General features: G+C 40.0%; 1 protein-coding gene across 1 annotated transcript in view; it reads right to left on the bottom strand.

Moving 5' to 3' along the window:
• The window catches only part of MYRIP (myosin VIIA and Rab interacting protein), a 119266-nt gene extending 113730 nt beyond the window's left edge, over positions 1–5536 (bottom strand). The window contains exon 1 of the mRNA XM_009994092.1: positions 5319–5536. Coding sequence (XP_009992394.1) covers positions 5319–5536 — 218 coding nt within the window. The remainder of the gene's footprint in view (positions 1–5318) is intronic.
• Positions 5537–26854: the final 21318 nt, after the last annotated feature.

The raw sequence follows: 26854 nt of genomic DNA, 5'->3' as shown, positions 1-26854 counted from the left end.
GCAGGAATTTTTGGAAGGAACCACCTCAATTTCTACAAGCATGCACACATGAGGAAAATAATCTTCATTGCTCTTTACTCAAAATGAGTAAATCCCTTAAGTACAATGTGAATGGCATAATTTAGAAGATTTTTAAAAACCAGAACAAGACCCATATTATGTCCAGTGAAGACAACATGCACATGGCAGAGCTAAAACTTTCATTTTTCCACTGTGCCCCACAGAAAGTGAATGTTCCTATCCAGTTCTGTCTTAGAAAACCACATTTCCTGGCATTTACATAACAAAGTAACAGCTTCCAAGTTCTGTAGAAGTTCCCCCTAATGTCAGGCAAGGACCTTAGACAGCAGAAATATGCAACTCTTGGAAAAGTACACACAAAGCTCTAAGCTGTGGCTGAGGCAGATTACATAAAGGTATTTCAGCTTCCTTTTACCAGATGGCTGAGCCTGCTTGAAAGCAAAACAAGACTGCCAAGCAGCATTATATCCTCATCAGCTTTCCACAACTAAGTCCTGAAACACTTTTGTTACAGCCAAATGCATCAACAAAAAAGTACAAGGTTCAGTTTTTTACTAGGAGTACTGGTTTTTCTCAAGTACCATCCCAATGTTTTGCCTCATTTTCCTCTCTTTGATTTTTAGGTTTTTTGGGGTTTTTTCCCTGTAGAGATTGTAAACAGTTTTACATGAAATCTTGCATCAGCTAAGCAGAAGATTCTCCTTTGGCAGGCAAAAATAACAGCTACCATCAACTTTATCGTGTTTCCACAAAAATACACTCCATACTGCTGACATTAAAGCACATTACAGTGAAAGGGCCCTCCAAATAAAACCATATGAAACGTAGAGTTTATTTAGGACTGTACCTGGGGCTGGCAAAGCTCGATTGTATTTGAAGGGTATTCTGTCTGCCCACTGAACCTAGAATTTTATTTTCTGTTGCAATTTTCATGTTATCAGAAGCATTGCTTCATTTTTATATTAGCATTACTCCCAATACATGCTACTCAGAGCCAAATATACAGGGCACTGAAAGTAAAATAGTAATTAATACATTTTCCTCAGGTCTCACTGAAATGTACATTTAAAAATACAATTCGTATCTAATTAATCTAATTCTAATAAATGTTCAAGATCCAGTGAGACAATAACATTTGCTATGGATGCAAATGGTTAGTCTTGTTAGAACCCTACCTTTCAAGTGGGCATCACAATAAACTCTAAAGAAAACGTAAAGAACATCCAAAACCTACTCTGGGTTGAGAGTCCATGAAGATAATCTTGCTTCCTTTGTTTTTCAAGCAGTAGTCAATCTGGGAGTATGAAATCAAACAAAAAGCAAGAGCTGCTCTTCTAACTATTCAAATAAATCTGTGTTGCAAACAAAGTGTGATGCTTTCAAGAACCCATTTTGAGCCACTTGGAACACTGCTTTGACTGCACAGAGTCTGAATGTGTGCAGCATGGCTGTGTTTTCAGTAGTTAACATAATTAAGGAGAAAAGAAGCAGTGCATGAGTGTCTGTCTCTTAACTGCCATTGGCAAAGGACTATCAAGAACAAAGCAGCTCCTACTAAGCAGAGTAATGACTTGCTGCAGACCAGGTGATGCCCTGTACTCACACCCTGGTTGAAGGGAGCTGAGCAAGAAGCCACCAGGTGATGAACTCTCATCATATGAGTGAGGGTTTTGAGAACAATTAAGAGAATCACACAGCAGACAGATGTGAAGGCATGAAAGGATTAAGTGTCCATGCTCCCACTCATGACAGAGATCTTTTGATATACAGGTGGTGAGAACAGAAGACAGGAACCAAGAACATGGGGGGATTCATGCATGACACTCATGAAAAGTTGAGGTGGACAGCCAGACATTTGTGTGTCTTATTTTGGATGGGCCTATATATACCCCTCCTACAGTTCAGAAGTAAAACATGATTGGTTTAGAAAACTTGAAAAAAATATGCATTTTAATTATTTATACTAATTATTTTCTGTACACCTGTAAACTGGAAAGCTGAGAATCACTAGCATGTTACGGCTTTTTGGGGGTTGGAAAAGAAAAGAGGTCTCAAAGAAACAGAAAGCATACCCTATTTCTAATGAAACAGCAAAAAAAAAAACCATCCTGCACCAAAATTGTTACTCCAGAGGGCAAAGAAACTGTATCTAGAATGTACTTAGTCGAGAGGACTTGAGAGGTACAGTTTTCAGCAAGTTGCCCAAATCTGAATCTGTCCTATATGTATCTAAAAAGATACAAAAGTTTGATAAGAAATGGAAATGTACTATATAGAAATTGAAAACTTGAAATTAATAATATACAATGTTAATATAACGTACTTAAAAATTAAGATAGATATATGAGAGGAAAAAATCCTAGAACAGCATCTAGAGATAAATCTAAACCAAAATGGATTAGGAGAATGTTTGCTAAAAATGGAAAATTGGGACACTGAATGAAGGTTCTACAGTTCCTCCCAAGATGTATACAGCCATTGCTGTAAAGATGTTTCTGAGCTTTGAGATTCTATACTGATCTGACTCTTGTAACTTTAAAAAGATCTACTGGAACAGAAGACAGGCATTAAAGGAGTCCAAAGACCAAAATTTTCATTGGCTTATTGATGAGTTTCCTGGTCTTTGACGAACAAAAGTAACTTTTTTGACCACTTTTCTACAAATGTAATATGTTTCAAATGCTGACCTGTGCATTTGCTCTCTGCCAAGTGTTAACGCAGATCTCTGCCTTGGAAGATGAAAACCAACTTCCACAGAACAGGTATCTCCATGAGGGTCATGGCTTGAGAGGCTAACTCAACTTGACAGACTTTTCAGTGTCAAGATCACCTCAGTGCAGGGATCTACCAGGAGACTGTTTACAAAAGTTGATGCCATTCTTTTGGAGGAAGATAACAGGAAATAAGGTAGTCTAAATAAAAAGGTACACCTCTCACAGGGGCTTTAAATCCCTCATCCAACCCAAGTGATGTTTATGCAATACAATGCTTTCAAGGAAAGTGTAACCATCCCCAAGTCATTGGTTCTGCTTCCCACTTCATACAGGAGCTTCTCAGAATTTTCATGTGGGCATATAAATGAAATTTATCTTCTTAGCAATTCACCTAATTTGACCCTAAAGATCTAATGTATAAGGTGAATCATCTTTATAAAAACTTATGCTGAGAATGCCTTATAGCTTTTTGTGCAGCAAGAAACTGCTTCTGACATCAGAGAACCGATTGACGTATTCTAAATGCATATTAGAAATAAAACTCAGGATTATTCACGCGTAGCTCTAGAGCAGAGCTGAAGAGCACAAGTGTCATTATAGGAAGCTTGCACTGTATATAATTGTACTTTTCCACTACTTGGGCTGTCTTATTAAAGGAAAAAATAAAGGACACAGAAGAGGAGCTGGGGAGCGTCAAGATGGTACAACCCATGCTCCATCTGCAGAGTAAGTCAGACAGGACTCACAACAGACTGTGGTGTTTCCCCCTGAGTTTTTCCCTGGAATGAATACTGACTGATAGTTAAAAATAAAAAACCCCACATAACACAAACACACCACCTCACAAAACTGAAAAAAAAAAAAATCCCCCACCAAACCAAGACATCTCAGAAGCCCCTGAGAATGCCAGTCCCTGCTTGCCCTACAGGGATTTGTAAGTCTCACAGTCCAATAAATAAACCAGATCATAAAATGATTAGCAGCAGTGCTAGTTAATTTATTAACTGAAAAATAACTCAAGCTGTGTCTCAGACCTCATAAATAAAGAAAATGTTTATCACTGTGTTACAGGTGGGTGACTGAAGGCTGCACAGGATCATGGGAGAAGCATTTTTTATAATATAAAAATTATAATAAATTATAATAATAATAAAATAGCTACAATTTTTTCTTCTGAAATTAAATTCTTTTGAGGCTTTTTTTGTGGAATCAGCAAAAATTATCTTAAGTGCTGTTCATCAGCATCCCCAAACCTGACTGCCTGTTCTGCTGGTCATACGGGTGAACTCAGGACAGGTGGAAGAAATGGTTGAATAAGGAAGTAGGAACAAACACTGGCTCCACAGCTTTCTATATTGCTGGAAAAGATACTCTTGTCATTCTTCTCCTTCCCCACTGGGGAAAAGAGGCATGTGCAGGTTTTCCAAGGTAAAAGGCAGAGCAGTAGCACAGGTACCCTGGAGAATACAACCTCCTTCAATTTCAAAGGCTGGTATTTGGAAACAGCACCATCTACCTGGGATCCTTATGATTTTAAGTCCCCGTGTCAACAGGCACACATCGCATTAACAGAGACTATGTGAAAGCTGAAATTTCAAGTGGGTGTTGATGGGAAACAAGTGGGAGCAATGAGTCTTTGGTAAGGACACAAACATCATACAGCACTGGAAAGGTACTCAGCTCTTGAGCTCATATCTGTGTTCTCCACTAAAGGGAAAGATAAAGAATAAACAGCACCTTTGTCACATTTCCTCAGCTGCTTTAGTAACCAATGTGCAAAGTTAAACTATGACGAATCAAATTATTTCTTTCACCCTTCTTGAGTAAAAAGGCCTTAGTCAGTGCTATGTCACCACAGCTAAGGTTGCTTTTGGAATCTGGCCTGCAATGCAGACAAGTAGGATTATCACAGTCAGTGTCCAAGGAATGGCCACTTTGCTGCTATTATGTGTTTGCTTTAATTTTCTGTGTTTTTCTGGTGCTATCTTTAAATGTTGTGCCTCCATTAGTCTCAAAAAGGTGAGATAGTAAATCCCTGATACCCTCTGAAAATAAAAGCCTGGCAGTGTTTTCTTAAAAGATGTTAAGAGTTGTAACACGTTGCACTGCTATTTTGTCTGGTTATTTGCCCCAGGCATCTTCACCAGTTAGCTGGCATTTAGAAAAGACCTCCAAAAGGCAGTCACAGCTGGATGATCTATTCACCAATATTCATTCTTCCACTCCCCACTCATCAGTGGGATTTGCTGCAAAATGATTAACTGCCTCACTGCTATCTGCACTCAGGTTCCATTAGTAACCCAGGCACTTCAGGAAATCCTGCTTAAGCTCTATCCAACCGCTGCTTGCTGATCCAACAGTCCAGCTAAGCAAGCCTGGAAAATGCGACAGGTAACCAAACACTCCTGGAACAAATTAAACTCTACAAAAAACAGGCACATCACACCTCAGGAACAAATCAGCCCCTACATAAACAGGTACCTCATGTTCTATCCTGCCTGTGTTATCTACTAACAAATACCAGGAAAAGCTCAGGTCAGGCCACAGCTGCTTTACACAGGTTGCTGAACAACAGGCCCTTACCTTGCTTGCTGGCAGACACAGCAAATCCAAGCCTTCTCCTTCTTGTGGTAAGAACTGCAGCTCTTGCAGATGTTGTACTTGCAGTCTTGGCACTGTCTCTTGCTGTTGATAAGAAATGTGAAGGGGGAACAGCAGCGAATACAGCAGTGCTCATTGAACTTCTGTTGCTTAGAAAGGATGCTGCACTTGTTACCCTCTTCATCCAACTTCTGCTTCATTTCACTGGAACAAGAAGAAAAAGAACAAAAATATAACGTAAATTCCAGTGGGAAATCTCCTCTTTGCCTTTCTTCTCTTCCCACACCTTCATGGTCCACTCTTCAAGTAACTTTTGCAGGTGTGAAATAAGTGTCAGAAATGGATATTCTAAATCCAGAATCAGGAAGCAAAACTCCTGCATTCCCTGAAGTCCCCCATGACTGATCTATTTAAACTCTCTGAGTCACAAGCCAGGGCAAACAATTTCCCTTCACTCAGCTCCAGTGAAACAGCACAAGGAGAGCCAGGCCACTCACTGCTCCAGGTACTGCAGCTGTGCAAAGCAGTAGTGTTGAGAATTCAGGGCTGTTTTCAGAACACAAATCAAAAAATCGTTCTATGAAAGTCAAAAGGTTTGGTGCACAGTGATAAAGAATTCTACCAATCAACAGTTCTGAAAATGGAAGTGCTAAGTTTGCTTTTTTCTGACCCACAGGGTATTATTATTCATAATAGCTCAAATTTGTCAAGGAAGGCTAATCTCATTTCAGAGATTTGGGTGTTTTACTAGTTAAGACCAATACTGAGCAACCTGTTTGTGAAAGTGTTTGCAGACCCCGTAAATTTTCTGTTTTGCAGCAGAAGAGGTCATTCATTAAAATAGAAAAATAAAAAAAAATCTGTGTGTGGTATTAGGCAATTTGCTATCTCCCATTTTCCAGTGCTTTTGATATTTTATAAGTTAGGCAATATATTCCATGATACAAGTAATAAGAAATATCTAGAAGGAACAGTTGTGTAAGAAGACAAGTCTGTAAACTCATCACACAGCTTCTGGCATGTACATTGGACACTTATTCAGGAACTCAACCAAGATCATCTATAAGCATCATTACGAGCCAAGCCTGGAATGCTAAGAAGACTCGCATTACTGGGCTATACATCTTCTTTGAAATTTCTGCCTCAGATTCATAACTCAAAATAAAAACACCCCATTTTATGAAAGTCTGACAGGTCAATTCTAAACCTGAAGTCTAAAAGGCAATTAAGGCAGTGATCTAAAGCATACAATTTTTGAACTTGTACATCCATCATATTTAGCTGTATTCCAGATACACACTTTTTATAAATATGAAACTTCAAAACAATATTTGTTTCTTCTGTTTGACCCCTGTACAAAGGTTTAGGTATCTCAGCCCAGCTGCTCAAGCCCAAGTAAATACTCTTTGGAGTTTCAAGTAATTAACCTTGCCTCATGATTTTTGTCCACACAGCAAAACTTAACTGGTTTTCCACATTTTCACAGAACGTTAAAGGTGAAAAAGCTAAATTATTATCACAGTCATCCTGGCTTCCTCGTGTAAACTAATACTACTGTGCCATAAATTAAATGGGATGGTTAGACTAGTTTGTCTTACCCCCATTCCTCTCTCCTACCGTGGTACCATATCACCCATCTTTCTAGGGGAGCAGAAGTCAGCTGTTCCCCACATTGCTTCTCCATCCACAGCACGCATCCTGCTCTGCAGCAGTGCAGGGAGACAGAGCAATGCTTCTGCACAGGATGCCAGGCAGGAAATCATGGTCCCAGGAGGAAAGGTGGTGAAAGGGAGAGCTACATGATGTAGATAGATTTCTGGCACCGAGAAGAAGCATCGGGAACCCAAGTTGCTGCAATCTCTGCTCCAGGCTGAAGACATCAGGCAGAAGAAGCTGGCCTCTCCATAAGAGAAGAACAGCTAAGAAGTCAAGCTCAGGAGTAGCAGTGAAAGAAGAGGGATTTTTGTCCTCATGCAGCTCTATTATCTCCCAGAATTAGTAACACTGATATTTGGTGGTATCAGGCTGCACACTCAACACTGGCAAGCTCAACAGCATTTTGAACCCTCATTAGGGCTCTTATGCATGATAGCAAGATAAACCCCAGAAGCAAAGCCACCTATTAAAGCACTGCAATAATGCTCACATAATATAAAAACGGTCAGTTTCACAACAGAGCTAATAAAGCTTGATACCTGGAAAAAACCTGAGCACATGCTGAAGTCTTTCCAACAGTACAAGCATGAAGTACATCTCTCTCCTCTGTCTGCCAGTATTCAGTACAGTGGTAGAACCTTAACATCATTAAAGCATCTGCCTCACTCTTAAGTAGGACTAAAATTGACGAAGAGATTCAAAAAGTCAATAGGACAGGGTTGGATAGGCGGGGAGAGAGAGAGCATGATAGAAAAAGGTTCATTTCCACAGGAAACCAGTCAGAACATAAAAGAAAGCAATGTACATCCCTCTGATGGCTCTAACAAATTAAGGCTCTCATGCACTACCTGCCAAAGGCTATTCTAGTTTCTATCAGGAGTCAAATGGCAAAAAGGACCAAAAGAAGTCAAAAGGCTAGTCTTGACACACTTTCCTTTCATGGATTTTCCATGAAGGTGAAGTGCTGCACAACATTGGTAAGCAACTGAATTTCCTTGGTTTGAGGAAAATTATACAGTTGAAGGGAAAGGTAAGCTCTGGTTTATTCTCAGCTATACTGAGAAAACCTCACACATGACTTCAGCTTCATGATTACTGTCAGGTGAGTGGGATGATTAATGTGGGCTCCATCTCACTACACTGATAAAGTTTGTAGTACTGGAACCCAGGAGGTTCAAGTTGAAGTTTGAGGCATCCTGAGTTTGAAAGTCTCAGACTTTACTTTCAGGATGTTCAAATAGCTTGGTGTTAAGGAGATTGTAACCATGGTCTTAGGAAAGGGCTGCAGTCAACAACAGTGGTCCTCTCATCCAGTGAAACTTGATTCTAAAAGGATGACAGTCACCCGTCCAGGAGCTGACTTTCCTAAGAGGCAGGTCAAACCACACAGTCATGGCAAACATTCCACCTTCCACCCCATGTAACCCTCAAGGAAACAGAGATGAGGAGGATAGGACAGAGAAAAGAGGGAGAATGTGTGTGCACTCGTGTACTTACTTCCCCTGCAGCATTACTTCCCCAAGGAGGGAATGTAATGTATTTATAGGGATGCCTATAATATCTGTGCAAATAAAACAAGCAACAAAAAAAGTCTCTGTACAAAAAAAAATCCCTTTTGGGGAAAGGATAGAAGAGTGGGAATCACAAATGACAATTTATTCACATCATTTAAGTCGCAACTGATAGTGCTCAGCTATTACTGTAATGTGTAACATAGCAATAACAATCAGTGGAGAAAAGAACTCCTGCTGTTTGAATGAATCCAAGATTGGATTTCATTTTCTTTTTGGAGTGGCTGCATTTCAGCAATTGCCTATAAATACAAAAGATGCAAAGAATACTCATTAGATATCCAACATGTCTGTAATCAAGACTAAATCTGTCAAAGAACATTTCATTGAACTGTAAGTTCCAAAATATGCAATGCCTATTTAGATTTTTCCAGAGGTTTGTATTAATTAATCTGTAACAGTTTGATTAATAAATATGTAATTGATTTCAGTCAATGATATACAGGGTGATATACTCCTGGCATATAATCCCACACCAAATCAGATTAGGAATACTTTCTAGCATGCTTTGGATGTAGGCTTTGCTATTGTATTCTGAGGGCGAACAGTCGGCTTCCACTCTTCACCCACTTCACTTGCTATTGCTTTTATTAAAAAAAATTTAATAAATTAAGCAGCTTTCATTGTCATTATTTATTTTTAGTGTCTTAGAGGATTTTAAATGAATTTGTGAGAATAATCTGATTTGCTGGTTTGTACAGTGGTTTAAAAATAATATGGTAGGTTAGGTATCATGTTATGCTGACAAAAGGTACTGCACAGCACACTGCCAGGGAGGACACTGCTGAAAGGTGACTGTCAAGATGAGCAGACATCCAGCACATGGTGATTCCTCAAAAGGTGGGCAACAGCTTCTCTGTCTCATCTGTCATCTTTGCACGCTTATCAACTGGCAGCCCCTTTTGTTTCTACAAGTAAGAATGCTTTAGAATTGTAAATGTAGGACAAAACCTGCCAAACTGAAGCTGCAGGATTGTTTTATTTGCTTTTCTCTGCCATCAATATACATTGATTTGTCTAAAGTCACCAGCTGTTTACATGCTTCAGTTTACCTGCTGTACAATAGCGGTATCAGTAAAACTTGCAATCAGAATAAATAAAAGTGTTTGCTCTAAATATATAGAACACCTATTCACAGCATCTTTCATTTAATGACCATATAGTCCTCGCCACTGCTGTGTTCTTGTAAGCAACATATTTACAATGAATATTCCCAGTGAATCACCCTAATTTTTATATTTTTTACCACAAGACCTGGATTCCTTTTCTAGATGCAATTCTTTTTCATGTCACTTTTACAGTATACAGCTAATTGAATTCCTACTTATTAGCAAGTAGGATAAGACACGTTCAGTGCAGGACTGCAATACCAAATGCTCTGTTGGGGCCCTGGACAGGCCTGTTCTGGTGGGATTCAACACAACTGAGGCATTTTCTCTGTGTGATTGCAACAGTCTCAGGTTCAGCTTGGCAGGTTCAAACTTAATTCATTAAAGTTTGTCTGAACAATGCCTTCTCCCCTCATAAACTTCTTTAAAACAATTGGTTATCATATATAATTGCACCTCCTGAATTAAAAAACACAAGCTTGCTTGAGAAAAGCTTTTCTGCCTTTTTCCCAAACCCACTTTTATAAAAATTACCTTTTATTTTTTTAACTGGCAGTGCCATAAGGATGCTTGTTGTTTCTCTGAGCTACAGAGTGATATTCAAAAAGCTCAATGGCTGTAGTTACTCTATATTTTAATAAGTGAAACAAAGCCTAGGTAGCCTTACATGCTTCCTCCCAGGAGGCATCACTGTGATTACACACTCAGGCCCTGGAGGCAGGTGGAGCTATAACCCCAAACTGCAAAGTCAACAGTAATATACATGTTGGCAACTTGCCACAATAAGATAATACTATGAGGTTTAAAAAAAGCTCGAAGAAAGCCAATGATGTGTTTGAGAAACAGGTTAAAAATGTCAGTGATGATCAAGAATGCTACGATGATCGAGCCTCTCACTGGGGGCAGCAGTGGAAGGCAGTTCATAAAACTGAAGGCCATAGACACCTACATTACTATAAAAAAAACCAAAACCAAATAAAACCTACCTGTTTTCCATATAGCAAGGCAAACAGCTCCTGGTGGAAACCTGACACTTGGCTTGATTCATCCAGTGATTTGGGTGGCAGAGCTACCATGCATTTTATTTTCTCCAACAGAGCATCAGTTGAAACATTTGCGTGGGATGTGGAAGATTAATTTAGGTCTCTGATTTATTCAAAGGAGACTTAACATCCTCACTGCCGTCAATTTAGACATCAGGTTGAATGGCCTGCTCAGACATTATTCTTCATCTTTCCTAAGATTACCTTTAAATTATTTACAAATATTCACTGGAGCACAGAGCAAGACAGAAGCATAACCATGCAGCCAAGGCACTCATGAGGCCAGGACACTTTAGACTTACCTTAGGAAACATTTAAGTATTCCACAGACCAGTGGTTATCACGTTTCTCTAGAAGGTGGGAGATGAAGTGAGGTTGTGTCCCATGGGTTTTGTTCAAGAGACCAGTTTTGGGAAAACTCTGATTTCCCTATAAAAAGTAGCCTGACACAGGAGCATTTCTGGAAAAGCAATGGACCACTATCACTGGTAGGAGCAGAGACAGTCCCTTGGAAAGGCTGCCACATATATTAGTCAACAACAATGCAGGACACCAAGCTCAAAGATGCATAAGCAAGGTCAGGTCCCCTAAAACCAGGCTCTCTGCTCTTCTCTGAGGGAAAGCCTCCAATGATGGGGCTGCAGCCAGGCCAGCTCACACTCACCTCACACCAGTCTCCACTTCACACTAGCATCTGCCAGTTTAAAGGCAAAGTCCAGCTGCTGATGTTCCAGCTTAATCTGTTGTTTTCTTGGGTGATGAACAAATACAATTTTGCCTACCACTTAACCACTTTGTATCTTCCACAACAGGGACTGGAGGTTAAATCTATTCTAGTTGCCTTAACAGGGAATGAGGAAAACAGAGGGACAATGCTCCTACGAGTTACCAAAAAAATCCCGTTTCCTTCACGTCATTCCTTCCTGGTGAAGAGAGCAGCAGCACTTTGACCACAAGTTACCAAAGATAGGCAGAAACTTTCTCCTTTGGTTCTGTGGTCTCTTAATTCATCCTCTTAATTCAAATTACATCTATCTCATAGAATCATAGAATGTTAAGGTTGGAAGGGATCTTACAGATCATCAGGTTCCAACCTCCCTGCTATGATGGAGTCAAAGACTACTAAGAAGGCAGCATACACTGCAAAGTGATCTTCTTAGGGGAGCAGTCTTCTGCTCAGCTGTGTAACTGGTTGTGTCTCTGCATTTGTTTGCACTAACTCAACTCTGAGAATAGAGTCAGAGTGGTCCATGAAAATCACCAATTCGCCTTAAAACTGGTTTTAATCTCAGACTGACCACTGTTAAGAGCCTTAAGACAATTTTTCCCTCTACAGAAGAGAATGACTTCAGACATTATGCTGACCAAACACCTCTCATACACACCTACATGTACTGAGACATTTTGCTCAACATGAGATTTGGATATTTACACAGTCTGGGAAGCAGGTGAACAAGTTCTAATGTGTCTGTTTCCCAGCCTTGCAGAGAAGCCATTTTCATCAGCATCACTTTCTGTTTTTTTTTCACTCCCACACTTGTCCAAGCCTGTTGGGATGGGAGAAAATACAAGTTCCATCAGTGCCCTCTAAACTACAACCCAGGAGGACAAAGAGCTTTTCCCATTCAGAGGCCAAAGTGTACACAGCACTCCCATCTCTGCTCTCCTTAGACCTGCCAGATGTGAACCAGATGCTGGGGTAGGAGAAAGCTCCTTTACTCTGCCAGTCTCTTAGCCCTTGGCTGCTAGCACCATGAGAAGGACTCACAGGCTGACTGTGACTGAAACTTCTCCACCATTCACGTTTTCAGTTTGACACTCAAGATCCCAGACTGTGATTACTAGAAGTGGTTTCTGCCTCTGCCCTTGCTTCCTTCTCTCCTTCTCCCAACTCCCCCTCCTCCCAGAAGCAGACCAACCAGGTTAGGATAATGCTGCCATATCTAGGGAAAAACACTCACTGGAAGGTTTAAAGCCCCTCTCCAATCCCTGCCCAGGTCTTAACTACCCAGGGTTCCCAAGGAAATCTGCTCACCATTTCATCCCTTTGATGCTCTCTATGACCCAAAGTGTGGCACAGTGCAAATAGTGATGCAGCTATAGGCTGACAGGGTCATACATCTTTTCTTTTTGGCAAGAACCAATTTCTCCCAGCAGGCATATGCCTCCATCATTATTTACTCTCTAAGGGTTCAGTGCTCCTTTCTTTTAGCTGCCTCTTCTTCTCTGGCAGTTTATCCTTCTCCATCGAGATGGGAATCTAACACAACTCCCTGGACCCCTTCTGCTTCTCTTATGTCTTTGCTAAATTGTCCCTGGTGAAACTCTACTTGACTCTCCTTAAATAAAGTTAAATACAGGATAGTATTGTGTCCCTTTACAACAAATGTCAAGTGAATTCATTATCTTAAAATTATGGCTTTTTTTCCTAGGTTTCTGTCAACACAGACAAAATTGTTAATCATGCTATATTTAATATTTAGTATGTCTATTAATATTCTGCACATTGCTGGTGCTGTCAAAAAGCCACGCTAGTACACATGCAAACACACTGTTTGCAGTTGGGGACCCTTCGAGGAACATACATCTCTTTAATCTGCACAGAGGGATATTGATCCAGCAGCAGTAGCTGCCTTTCAGGGAGGATTAGACAGCAGGGAGTGCACCAGAGATGAGGGGTTGGAGGGATAAGTAACATAAAAAAAAAAGCCCAAAGCAAAATACAAAGTCTGTGGTTGAGAAAGGGGGATGGCACCCCTCAGCATTCAAACACGAAGAGGTTGATAAATAGTTATGAGTAAGTCACTTGTATAAAAAATCAAGAAGATTAATATTTCACAGTCTTAATTACTCCAACTGCAGCTGCATTCTTCTAAGACCTTACTAAACATCTCTGAAGGGTTTTTTCTCTTCAGCTTTTCATTTCTATAAAATTAAATTGCTATAAAATTGGTGAATATTCCTAGCAAATCTCTCTTTTTAATTTTTCTTTCCCTCTCTTTTCAAAAGTAGGTGCCAACATTGAAAGTGCTGTATATATGGTAAATGATGATCTTGTCTTATGACATTTTTTTAAACTGTTGTCAAAGTCTTGCCCTTTCATCACTTAACTTGAAAGGCCTGTGATGACACCCTGTTGCCCTTAAAATATAAATACTAAGGAGTCAGGGACTACTATGCATTCAGACCGAACACTATATTCACAGAATGTACCAGCTATGAAGAGTGACAAGGAAATGGTAACAGAAATGGACACATGAGCTGACTGGCATGCAGCTTCAGTGCCACGAGAGGTCTCATAGAATAGCAAAATATTTAGGAGCTTAGAATACCTTACTTTTATGTTAAGTGAGGTACAAAAATAAAAACCTATTTCAGTATTTTTTTTTAAAAGTCTTTGCGACAATAATGTGGCAGCTAAATGAAATCCATATTACCTTACTGACACACCCCATGTGCCTCAACTGATGTTCCTCAGAGCTGAATAAATCAATACTAAAGGATAGACATATACCCCACTTTAAAAAAAATTACAGTTATTAGTCTACAAGCCGAGACAGCACTGTAAAAATAGTCAGTTACCTGCATAAAGTGTCATGGATTCTAAGGACAATCTCTTTCTAACAACAAATAAATCCAGCACAGTGGAAACACTATTTTGTTTGGTTTGGTTTTCATGTTTGCAAACACTTTTGATAATGGAAAAACATTACATTGACACTTCCACATTTCTTGTTAAATACCATAAAATAAGTATTGTGGAGATCAGCCTGTGGAAGGTTTGTTCTAATCACATTTGAACTAGTTACACAGCTGACAGAACCAAAAAAAGATGCCAATATACTCAGCACTTACCTGTGTCTAAAAAATGCATAGCAGGTACTGCATTTGTTAGAGAGAGAACAGACGCAGTCAGGACCAAGATAAGTGGCAGTTCTCTTGCCCCAGACCAGTACACCTTGCTTGTCATACCAGGCTGTATCCTAATCTGTTAACAATTTCATGCTCAGGTGAAGCCTTTTCACAAAATGAATTATTTGTGCCAGGTTACTCTATAGACACCATGCTAGTGGCTTTTGAGGGAAGGTTCCCATTCTGTTGCTGGCACAAGCACTGTCAATCAGTGTCTGTCATCAGTTGGAAGTGACTGACATGTCAGAGTGTAGATAAATGAAATAAATAATACACTGGTATATTTTTAAATTCCTTCTTCTCACTTTATAAATCCATAAATTGTCAAGAGACATTAAATCCCATTTTCTTCTGTCATATTGGATATCAGTGGAGCACAGACTGTGCACCACATTTAACTGATAGGCTTTGAAATCTTCTACAGTCAAGTGGAGCAGCAAAGCAAGACAGGTGTTGAATTATATAGCAGATATTTTGGGGAGCTCTGGGGATGTAGAACTTCACCAGAAAGCTGAAATGATATTTTCCAAAAAGCAGTGCTGTGAGTATAGACCCTTTTGCCCTCCTGTTCTAATACTGCCACACAGAACACATGAAAATAAATCCGGGTTTTAACTTCAACTTTTTTCTTCACTCTTCTTTCTCATCTGACTTCCTATCTCAGTTAGACACCACAGACAGGTGTGGTGTTCTGCGGTGAATAACTTTACTGATACTGGGGACAAGCACTTCTGCTGCAGGGACAAGGACCTTCAGATCAAATCCTGGGTTTAACTGATCACTGAGAAGGGCCAAAAGGTGTGTTTAAAAGGCATGCAAGTGATAACCTATTTTTTTTCTCCCTTTCTCACTATTACATCTACACTGAACCACTGACCGTTGCTGTCTGAGTCTGTGTGTCCAGCCACTACCCACTTTATGATTTCATCTGTATATGACATAGCCCCACAAGGTGACTATAAAATGGTAAACTACGATTATTATTTACATTTGCATTTTCTGACACCTTTCTCTTAGATAACAAACATGTAATACTTTCTGTTGCACTACCCTATCATCCTAATAAACTATCAAAACACCATTACAGTTTTACCATCTTTATTATATGCCTTCCCTGATTTTTTACTTCCCACATTTGATAGTGATTTGTAGTTACATAAATATTTTCTTTATTCTCCTGTATTTCATTTCCTCTTAATAAATGTCATTTTGCTTCCCCTGAAGCTGTCACTGCTTGTCTAGTGTCCGTCTGTAACTAATATGTCTGTTTCTTGCCTCTTTTTTTAGCTAATTAGAGTAAAATTTAGTTTTATCTTTCAATGTCCTTTTAAAATAACACCACGTGAAAAGTAATAGTTTAGAAGAGTTAATTCCCTGGATAATCTAATTTTAAAGGGATGAAAACTGAATTCCAAGCCATACTGATCAATTTAGTCTTCCTCTGAGTATTTCATTCTATACTTATAATCAGGAGAGGGAAGCAAAGTATTCATCCAATGCTGCTACACTTGCAGCATTTATCTGTACTCCCTGCTCCCCACTGTTACATTCTGTGCCTCTGTCCATGCTCTCTCACTGGAAAATTTCATGGTTCTGAAATTATCAGGTCCTGACTTTCAGCAGAAGGCCATCTGAAGCTAATGATGTTTTTATCCCTTTAGGTCATACCTGAGGAATGATAAATATAGACCAGCATGCTTAAGAATAAAGAATCATTCAGTTCAAACAGACCAAAGATATTTACTGAAAATATTTTTAAATGTACACACTCTTCCATCATGCTTATGCGCCATACATTCTCTGCATCACTGGTGGCATCTATAAGGCCAGCTTTCTTAGAAATCCAATTTTATGCCTGTAACAACTTGGAAAAAAATGCCTTTAAGAATAGAAACACTCCCAGTACATTAAGCAGTTCTCACAGTGCTCCTTTCACAGTGCCATCTGGGTTGACCTTATAAAATACAATTCATAGCCTCATAGTGTACAGCAGGAGGGTAACTCAGACATTCACTCTGAAAATCTCTGAAGTATTCACCATGAGTGAATACTTCTTCCCTCTTTCTGATGGGGCTGGATTTGCACTAGAATCAGTGTTGTTACTGAGTTACTGTTATTTACTTCTCTTACCATGAATAAAGGAAGGGAGCCTTCCTTGACTTTTCCCAAAGAACACATAGCAGAATAAACAAGAGGCAGCAGAATAAACAGCAGAGCTTGCTGAGGAGCCAGATTTCACAGCCTGACAAGTCAGTGTCAGAGGACTGCGCATGTGTTGTTAGAAAAACCAGCACAAAGACCCTCATCCCACTTTGCATATAGTTAAGATGCTTTGTACACAAGGGGCTTCTGCCTTATGAGAGTGGCTTTCAAAGTTTTCCTGTCCTGACCATTGCCTTCCCAGGAGAGTGGCTGCCATTCCAGAACCCAGGTGGGATGGGAATGCTGGGAGAGCCATGTCCTGCACAAGCATGGGAAATGCACTGTGTTCTCCCACAACTATTTCTCTACTTCACGTGACAACCTCAAGAGCTGTGGTGTGCCACAAGAAGAAAGCAGAAGGTGATACCCAATGCTCTAAGCTATCCTGGTAATAGAGGGATGTTTCAGATTAAACTCCTGTGCAGTCCTAGGAAGCATACCAGGGTTATACTGCCTAAGGTGAGAAAAAAAACCCACACACAAAAACCACAACCACAAACCAAAATAAAACAACAAAAACCAAATAAAAACCAAAACACCACAGAAAAGAAAGAAAGCCTCAAAGCAAGAGGTGCCCACTAACTTGGTTTCAGAGCTAATTCCTTGCAAACTGCATCAACTTTTCAACAGGTCTGCATGTACACTGTTCCTGAAATCCCCTTTCCTAGTCCAGCTCCTCTTCATGCTGCCCATGCTCCTAATGCATAGTAAATACTGTTCTCTGCATAGATTCTGCAATTCAAGTAGCTTAACAATTGCAAGCTCTGCAATTCCAATCAACATAAGATGGGTCAAGAAACAGCAACTTGATATTTTTAGTAAATCTCTGCAAAGAGGAACAGAAATATCAACAGCACTTCCACCTTCTCCTTCAAACACACATACTGAAGGTCGTCCTTTACAAGGCATCATAGAATCACAGAATGGTTAAGTTTGGAAGGCATCTTAATGATCATCAGGTTACAACCTCCCTGCTATGAGCAGGGACACCTCACACTAGATGACACATAAGGTGTCATCCAACCTGGCCTTAAAAACCTCCAAGGAGGGGACTTCCACAACCTCCCTCGGCAACCTATTCCAGTACCTCCTGGTGAAGAATTTCTTCCTGATGGCTAACCTAAATATCTTCTCTTTCAGTTTAAAACCATTAGCCCTTGTCCTATCACTGCCCTCTCTGATGAAAAGCCCCTCCCCAGCTTTCCTGAAGCCCCTTTCAAGTACTAGAAGGTGCTATAAGGTCTCTTCAGAGCTGTCTCTTCTCTAGGCTGAACAGCCCCAACTCTCTCAGCCTGTCTTCATAGCAGAGGTGCTCCAGCCCTTTGATCATCTTGGTGGCCCTTCTCTGGACCCTCTCCAACAGCTCCATGTCTCTCCTGTGCTGAGGGCACCAGAACTGTACGCACTACTCCAGGTGGGGTCTCACCAGAGCAGAGCAGAGGGGCAGAATCCCCTCCCTGGCCCTGCTGGCCACACTTCTTTTGATGCAGCCCAGGAAGAGTTTGGCTCTCTGGGCTCCAGCACACACTGGCGGCTCCTATCGAGCTTCTCATCTACTCCCCCCCCCAAGTCCTTTTCCTCAGGACTGGTCTCCAGCCATTCCCCATGTTATCCCATGACACCCTCTTGAGCAGATCCCTGAAGAGGCTGAAATCTGCCCTCCTGAAATCAAGGGTAGTAAGCTTGCTGTGAGCCTTCCTTGCTGCCCTAAGGATCATGAACTCCACCATTCCATGGTTGCTACAACCACAGCTGCCCTCGAGCTTAGCATCCCTCACCAGCCCTTCCTTGTTGGTGAGATCAAGGTCCAGCACAGCACCCCTCTTTGTTGGTATAGGCAGATGCTATTGCTATAGTAACCCCAGTATTTAACCAAAAGACAATCTTCATCTAACACTGCTGCAATACGTCCAATATCTCACAGTTAATGTTCTTAACTTATTCTAGAAGCTTTTTATTATGGGACTGTTTCTGCAAATTTAATAACATACCTTTATTTAATATGAAAAGGGATTAATAGTGATGAAATGAAAGGAAATCAATACGCAATAACAAAAAATACAAAAACTGGTAATTTGGAATTTATTTAGAAAATAATGGTCTTTATTTTGTAGCTGTGACTGTAAGTGCAGCTATTTAGCTTTACACTGTGTACGTGTGTGAGCATGCATGCATACACATATAGATAAGCTGCATTATTCAACAACCCTTGCAAGTGAGGGCTTAGAATCTCACCCACCTGGTACTCTCCCTACCCCATCCCCATGGAAACGTAGAACTAAGCACTGTCCTTGAAAAGGCAATTAAGCTATAGTAGAGAAAATACAGCCAGGTTACCAGACTACTGGGATATTAAAGAATAAGTGAGAAATTAAAGTCCTCTTGTGCAGTTGCTCCCACAGCTCAATGTACCCCAGTAATTCTTCTTCAGCCTGTGCCAGTGTGCCCCACCCAGGACACAGGCTATATACAAATGAACTTTCCCAGAGAGGAGAAAGGATGCAGGGGAACATGAGAAACCTGCATTTTTCATCCCTCCTCTCAGTCTGTGTGTGCCCCCTGCTTCTTCCCAATTAGATATCTATCAATCTGAAGTACACTGAACCAGTAGGTTGTTTCTGGTGAATGGTTAAACAACTGAAATAACCTTGAAGGTTCTGAAAAAATGGAAATTCATCTAATTCAACAATTAGATATCACAAATATTTTCAGAAAGATTATTAGGTGGTGAATACTTGGAGAAGACAGTGTTCTTCACCATTTTTAAAATAATGTGATTTGAATTTTTTTAATGTCTGGTTTTGTTCTGACTTTTTCCTAATAGAAGAGTTGCAAATACTATTATTCAGTTCTTCCATGGATACTACCATTCAGGTATCTGATGCCTTTCTTCCCTTATCTCCCTCATGCATTTCCTCTCTCCCCAAAAGCAGCAGATGGAAGACATCTTCCTTGTGTGGAACTTGTGGCACAGTCAGACTCCAAACTTAATTGCTGCAGTTGGCACAGCCCTGCTGGCTATGTCTGAATTTACAGACAATTCTGCACACCAAGAGCACATCAGTAGTGTGAACTAGACAGTGCTGAAGGCCTACACCTACACAGGATGAGGCTCAGCAGGTTTGCTTCAGGGAACTCAGTCTTATTCACAAGACCAAGTATTCCCATCTTGCACACAATGATTCATTGGTTCAAAGATTTACCTGTTCAGTGGAGGGAGTTTATAACCACACAGGGCACATTTGGTGAGCACCTGGAGATAAGTTTTAGTTTAGTTTCTTCCAGAAGGAGAAAACAAAAAACAACAACCTCTGATGTAAATCATGGTGTAATAAAGGAGGTTGAGTAGTAGGTTTGCTCCAAAACTGTACTACTGCTCTGAACTGAAATGCTAACACAAATGCAGTCATAGACAACTCATGGAGTCTCTCTCTACATAGCCACCCGGACCAGGTAATTTTTCATTTGCAGATCTATAACAGCACTGTCTACTGAGTCTGGAAAACCAATCTGATCCCTGCAACATGCACAGTCATAGCTCACCTGCACCTCAGTTTTATATGTTTCTACGTTTGCCTTGCTAAGTGAACAGAGATGCAAGATGCTGATTTATAAGGATAAGTAAGAAGCAGTTTCTGGTTAGAAATTCTTTCTCCTAAAAAAAATAAATAAAAATCAGTCGTGCAGAGAACTTGTGCATAGGCTTTTGACAATATTCTTTGAAACAGCATTAAAGCATCGCATACCTGCATGATATGTTTCAAGACATATCCTGAATTGCTAGACTTAAATTTTACCTTTATAAAGCACAGCCAGGAGGATCCTCATTTGCACTTGTTAGTTTGAAAAACCTTTGAACCTAACTGATTTAATTCTCCATAGCATTGCATCATTTCATGTGTGTCACTCCACAAATCCTATCACCACTGTGGTACAGCAAAACAGATGGGTGATAAAAAAGAAGCCAAAAGCTACACCTTTTGTAGCTAGAGCCTGAAATGCTACCAGAAGAAAGTGGACTGTCAGCTTATATTCAGTAGTAGAAAACGGTTAGAGAGTAACCTAGGGGTTCTCCCAGGAAAAAAAAAACCTGTCATTTTCTTAGACTTTTCTGCTGCCTTGCAGATTCTGTGCTTCAGTCAAATCCTCCTTCCTTCACCACACTTCCAAATGAAATTAAAGTGCTAGCAAGCCGCTTACCTCTTTGGTAAGTGTAGCTTGGATTTCCCTTCTGGGCTCAGCTGCTGGAGTGACAGTCAGCAGGCAGACTGCCAGCAGACAGTCCTCTCCTAAACCTCTCTCTGTAGAGTTGCACTGAGGCATCATCCCCTGAATTACAGATCAAGTATGCTTCTGATGTGTGACTAAGTGATTGAAGGTTAAATACATCAAAAGGACAATTGTTGGTTTAAAAGCAACAAATCATTCTCAAAACTAAACATTTACTCTGAAGGGGAAAAAGAAAAAAAAAGGGAGAATATGAAACACTAATATTTCAAAATAACCAGAATACAAAAGGCATTGGCACCTCCATAAATGCAGGACTACAGAACTCCCATAATTAAGTAGTCACAAAGGAATATCTCTGTAACTGAAATACTTGCTGATTTATAACAATGAAATGTGTCTAATTAAACTTCAAGTGGAGGAATCTCCTCCAATGGGAACCATAACAATATCATTCATGTTAATTTAATGACTAAAAAATAATTTAATGACTAAGAAATAATTTAATGACTAAGAAAATAAATATATATTTTTAATAAATTAATTACTCGTTTTAGCTTTATACATTTAGTTGCAAGTATGTGAAAAGATTAAGGAGAGACCAAGCTGTTGTTCAGAGGGTAGAATAAATGCAAGTGAAGATGTCCTTCAAAACAGTCTTAAAAATCCACATTTAACCAAGATTTTACTGCTTAGAAAAGTGAAAGGGCATAAGTTTTCCATAAATATTCCCTAACTGTGGAGGTGCTTTCCACCTGAAATGCATCTGTGTCTCAGCAGTGGGATTTGGGTGCAGGAGGGCCAAAGCTTAGCAAAATATGTTTTCCTGCACAATCTTGTGTGAAACAAAGAGGGAGAAAGGAAGCCTCTTGCTTTAAGAAGTGATGGTTATGGCAGTGCAACACCCAGTGACTCAACGCAAACTCCTCCCATGATGTGGTGGAGTACAAGCTGGATGCATATAAGGATTCTGTCCTGATGCTTCCTTACAGCATCAGAACAGAGTAAGTATTCTTCCTCTACAGCCCTATAAACATTTTCATTCTTTTCCCTATTCCTTTCCATGGAAAGCAAAGCAATCACAATTTTTTTCTTTGTTTGTTCTCTTCTATAGCGTGTCACACATTTTACACATTTTATACTTATTGGTACTTTCTGGCTATAGCACAAAAATCCTGGAAAACGTGCAAGTTAAAGTAAATACACAAAATATGACATAGGGGGTCAAAGCTAGGCCATGAGAACCAAAATTCAAGTAGTCATTATCCCCACAAGCAGGGGCAAAAGAAGCATGCAAGCAAGAATTAGTTGCTTGCAAATCAGCAGCCGCTTATATGCAGCTCAGAGTAAGAAAATACAAACATTAAGATAACAAGATGATGGGTTTCTTCACATATGGGGCTATCCAGCTTTTTACCCAATTCTGTACTATGCTCCTAGACAGCTTTCAAACCACAGCTCTGGGCCAAGGGTGCAAGTTTCAGTAACTATGGCAGTATGTGTAACTCAAACATGAAAAGGAAGTCTTTTAGCACTTACAGCAAAACACAAAAAAATCCTAACATATAATTCCTTGCATATAATATTTTTGAGAGCTCTAAGACACAAACTGGAATGCACCAATAGCTGTTATCAAGGACTCTCTCCTGGAGAAAACAAACAAAAACAAACTGAAAAGCTTTAGAGGAATTCAGTATACTAGTTATATCTATATAACTACAGAAGCAGAGAAAACAAAAGCTCAGGGCATAATCAATAGTTTCTAAACCAAAACAAACCTTTACTTCAAAAAACAGAGGCAGGGTTGACAGGAGCTCTTGACTTTTAAAAAAAATGATTTGAAACCAGCAAGAAATTAAAGCAGAGGATTTCTCTTTTCACTATATGAGCAAAGCACACAGAGGCTGTAAAACAATCAATGGTGGAGAAAGCTATTTCATCTAAAATATTTCCCCCTTGCAGGAAATACTGAAGATACAAAGATCCCCTTGATTGCATTCAGTTCATTTTCTGAACAGTGCTACCACACGGGCTGTGACCAAGAAGTACTTAAACCACTCTACAACAAATGGTTAAGCTTCCAGGCTCACTTAAAAAGCTGCATCTGTCTCTAACTTTGCAGAAATGCCAGCTCAGACCTCAAGGCTTCTAGCCTTGTTCTAGCACATGAAGTTACAAAGACCAGAATGCCATGTTTATCATGTCATCAACTTCAGTACCTAAACTTACATGGAGAAGTTACACCACTAAAGGAGTTATTCTACTGAGCTTTTTGATCTCCCACCTCCCACCCTTCTGCAATTTTTTTTCAGAGCTCTGCTAATTTCTTTTCATCTTCCACCTCATCAATGATAAACTGCCAACTGAAAATCTCCATGAGGACTATAGAAGGGCTTTGAAAATAAACAGAGATCATTATTCATGTTCCTTGTTGTTACCTGTCTGCTGAGAGAGAGATAAAGGAAGCCAGGTATCTTCTAAGAAGGCTTTACATAAATTGACAGGCCATGTGGATTGGTCTCTCAAGATTCAGCATCACTACATGCAGCAAGGAAATGCAACAGCTTTATGGCACATTCATATAAATATATGCATAGTCATGCACAAAAAAAAATAGCTCAGGAATAACATACCAGCTAACAAGTCACTGTACAAGGCCAGGACTCTCAAAATATGACACATATTGATGTCCAAGAGAGAACAATATGTATTTCATGCCTACCCTTCATCAGTAAATCCTGACCTTGTTAGTTCTGGAGTAGCATTTGGATGGCAAAATCAGAGATTCTCTGCAGAGCTTACTGGAGTTAAAATAAGGGACCAATGCTAGATTTGTAATGGAGGTATGAAGTAAAAAGGAATTAAGTTAATCCTTTTTTTAATTCCTATGTGCATATTCAAAGCTCTTTTTCCTCTAATAGCAGTAAAATATTTTCTCCATAAGTTTTTACAATCAGAATCACCAGAAATTCTGACCTTAATCAACTAGCAGCTGAAAATGAAAAATTAGCCTAACTTGCTCTTGAAACATGAACTTAAGTCTAAACAACCAGGTACTTCTAATACACTTACACAAACCAAAGGCCAGAGAGACCAAAAGATCTGAGGCTGCAGGGAGCTCTACTTTACTTGATCTTGTATAATAGGGAAGCAGCTGAATGAAGCACAGTTTTGTCAAGCCCTTAGGATACAATTAGATTACAGCCACTACAGCATCTGTCTTGCGTGTAGACATAAACCCTGATGACTTGGGGCAATGTGACCAGACACAGAGGAAATTAGGCACTGCCTGTGAAACCAGCCCTGAGAACCTGGAAAAACAGTTGGCTGACTTAACTCATGATAAGTACTGTGATGCTGAGTCCCCTTATCACCAGCACCCAAGTCAGCTAGGTGAAAAGCAAGCCAGATCCCTGAGTTAAAGAGATTCTTGAACATCAAAAGCAGTGAGACACTATAAAGAAAACAAAGGATAAGAGGGTGGAGGGAAGTTTTTAAGCTTGCAAGAGATGTCATGGGAATAACTGCAGAGGCCCAAGCTGTGGTGTAAACTATGGTCCTTCACCTAGACTGGCTTGGTGGAAAAGTACAACAAACAGATCAGTGACCTCCATCGTGTGTGTACCAGAGATGTTAAAAAAGGGAAAATCTCCAACGTCACTGTGCTTATGTACCCACTTTGGCTTTGCCTCTGTTACGTGTCACCAGGTTATTGCCATTGTCAAAAGGTACCTCGCAAGTGCTGCCCTGAGAAAAGCTGTGTTCTTGATGACAAACAAATGCTTTGCAAGCTGAATACAACTCCAGGAAGGATGCGGTAGATGCAGATGTATCCTATGTTAGCTAAGTGCTTTGGAGCAGCCTTATGAACTCATGTAAACTCTGCTGCCTCAGATTAAGCAGGGACACTTCAAAAGAAAAGAAAGGGATGACTCATTACCATTCCTGCAGGAATCTGAGAGTTCACATGGGACATATTGCCATCAGCTAGAAAATAAATAGACTGAACTCAAATAACACTCAACAAATAATTGTATTGATACTGTAAAAGAAAGCAGAAGTTTCTGAGATTTGCTGGTTGCACAGTGTTTAGCTAAACACCAGAGCACAACCAAAGAAACAAAAAAAACAGTATCATTACTAGGTTTGGTCATCTGCACTCTCTGTATACTCTCAGTATAAATTTATACTCATTTATACTCTCAGTATAAATGTTCCAAAATTACATTCTGAATGTAAACAAAAACAGTACAAAAGGCTTGTGGGCTGAGATAAGGGCAGGGAGAGATCACTCACCAGTTATTGTCATGGGCAAAATGGACACCACTTGGCCAAATTAGTCTGATTTACTACCAATCAAATCAGAACAGGATAATGAGAAATAAAAATTAAATCTTACAACATATTTCCCTCATCCCTCCCTTCTTCCTAGGCTCAGTTTCACTCCCCATTTCTCCACCTCTTCCCCCAAGCTGCACAGGGGGATGAGGAACAGGGGTTGTTGTTAGTTTGCCACAACGTTGTCACTGCTGCTCCTTCTTCCTCAAGGGGAGGACTGCTCCTACTCTTCCCCTGCTCCAGCACAGGATCCCTCCCAAGGTAGACAGTTCTCAATGAACTTCTTCAATGAGTCCTTCCCATGAACTACAGTTCTTCATCAACTGCTCCAGTGTGGGTCACTCTATACGGTGACAAGTTCTGCCAGCAAACCTGCTCCAGCATGGGCTCCTCTCTCCACAGTTCCTGCCAGGAGACAGCTCCAATGCAGGCTTCCCACAGGATCACAGCCTCCTCTGGGCATCCACCTGCTCTGGTATGGGGTCCTCCACGGGCTGCAGGGGATCAGCCTGCCTCACCATAGTCTTCAGCACAAGCTGCAGAGAACTCTCTGCTCTGGTACCTGGAGCACCTTGTCCCCCTCCTTCTTCAGTGACCTTGGTGTCTACAGAGTTGTTTGTCTCACATATTTTCACTCCTCTCTGGCTACAGTTGCTGTTGCACAGGAACTTTCTCCCCTTTCTTAAATACCTTATTGTGGAGGCACTACAACCATTGCTGATAGGCTCAGCCTTGGCCAGGGGTGAGTCCATTTTGGAGACACTGGTATTGGTTTCCTTGGACATGGGGGAAGCTTCTAGCAGCTTCTCACAGAAGCCAACATTGTAGCCCCTCTGCTACCAAAACCTTTCCACACAAACCCAATGCAACCTCAAGTTTGAGATCCAAAACCATAAATCAAGTAGAACTTCTTACCCTGTATTGTAAATTTGTAAAATATCAGCTATTGTCATACTCCACTAAAATGGGTTATATTTAACATTGTATTTTATACAGAATATTTGCACATTTTACCTATCTTAAAAGTATTCCACAAATATCCACATAAAAAAAGGAAGGCTGCACCAAAGTAAACAATTTTCTTTAAACTACCTCTGCTATATGCAGCTGAGAAGTTTCTTCAGAATCATTTAAAAAATCTTCAATGGCTTCAACTCCTTCAAAATCCTTAATGATAAAATATTTATTTACAACAGGGTAGAAATCCCCAGATTTATTATTTAATCAGAAGAACATAAAGAGAAGTTTGTAGAAGATCAAAGTAATACAGATGCGGTAAGAAATGCAGTAAATGCTACGTAAATTGGATAAACATTTTAAAATATGCATTATATGCCTGTTACATTTGTATGTACCCAATTATAAACACCAAAATTCTAACAAAACCCCTGAGAGCATTTTATCTAAGGAAGTCTTATGATCTGTTCAGTAGAGCACAAGTGCTTCAGATTTTTTACTTC

This window comes from Chaetura pelagica, unplaced genomic scaffold, assembly GCF_000747805.2.
Source record: "Chaetura pelagica isolate M959 unplaced genomic scaffold, ChaPel_1.0 scaffold642, whole genome shotgun sequence".
In the NCBI taxonomy this organism is placed as follows: Eukaryota; Metazoa; Chordata; class Aves; order Apodiformes; family Apodidae; genus Chaetura; species Chaetura pelagica.
The sequence above is the reverse complement of the archived record's forward strand: the minus strand, read 5'-3'. Positions and strand labels throughout refer to the sequence as shown.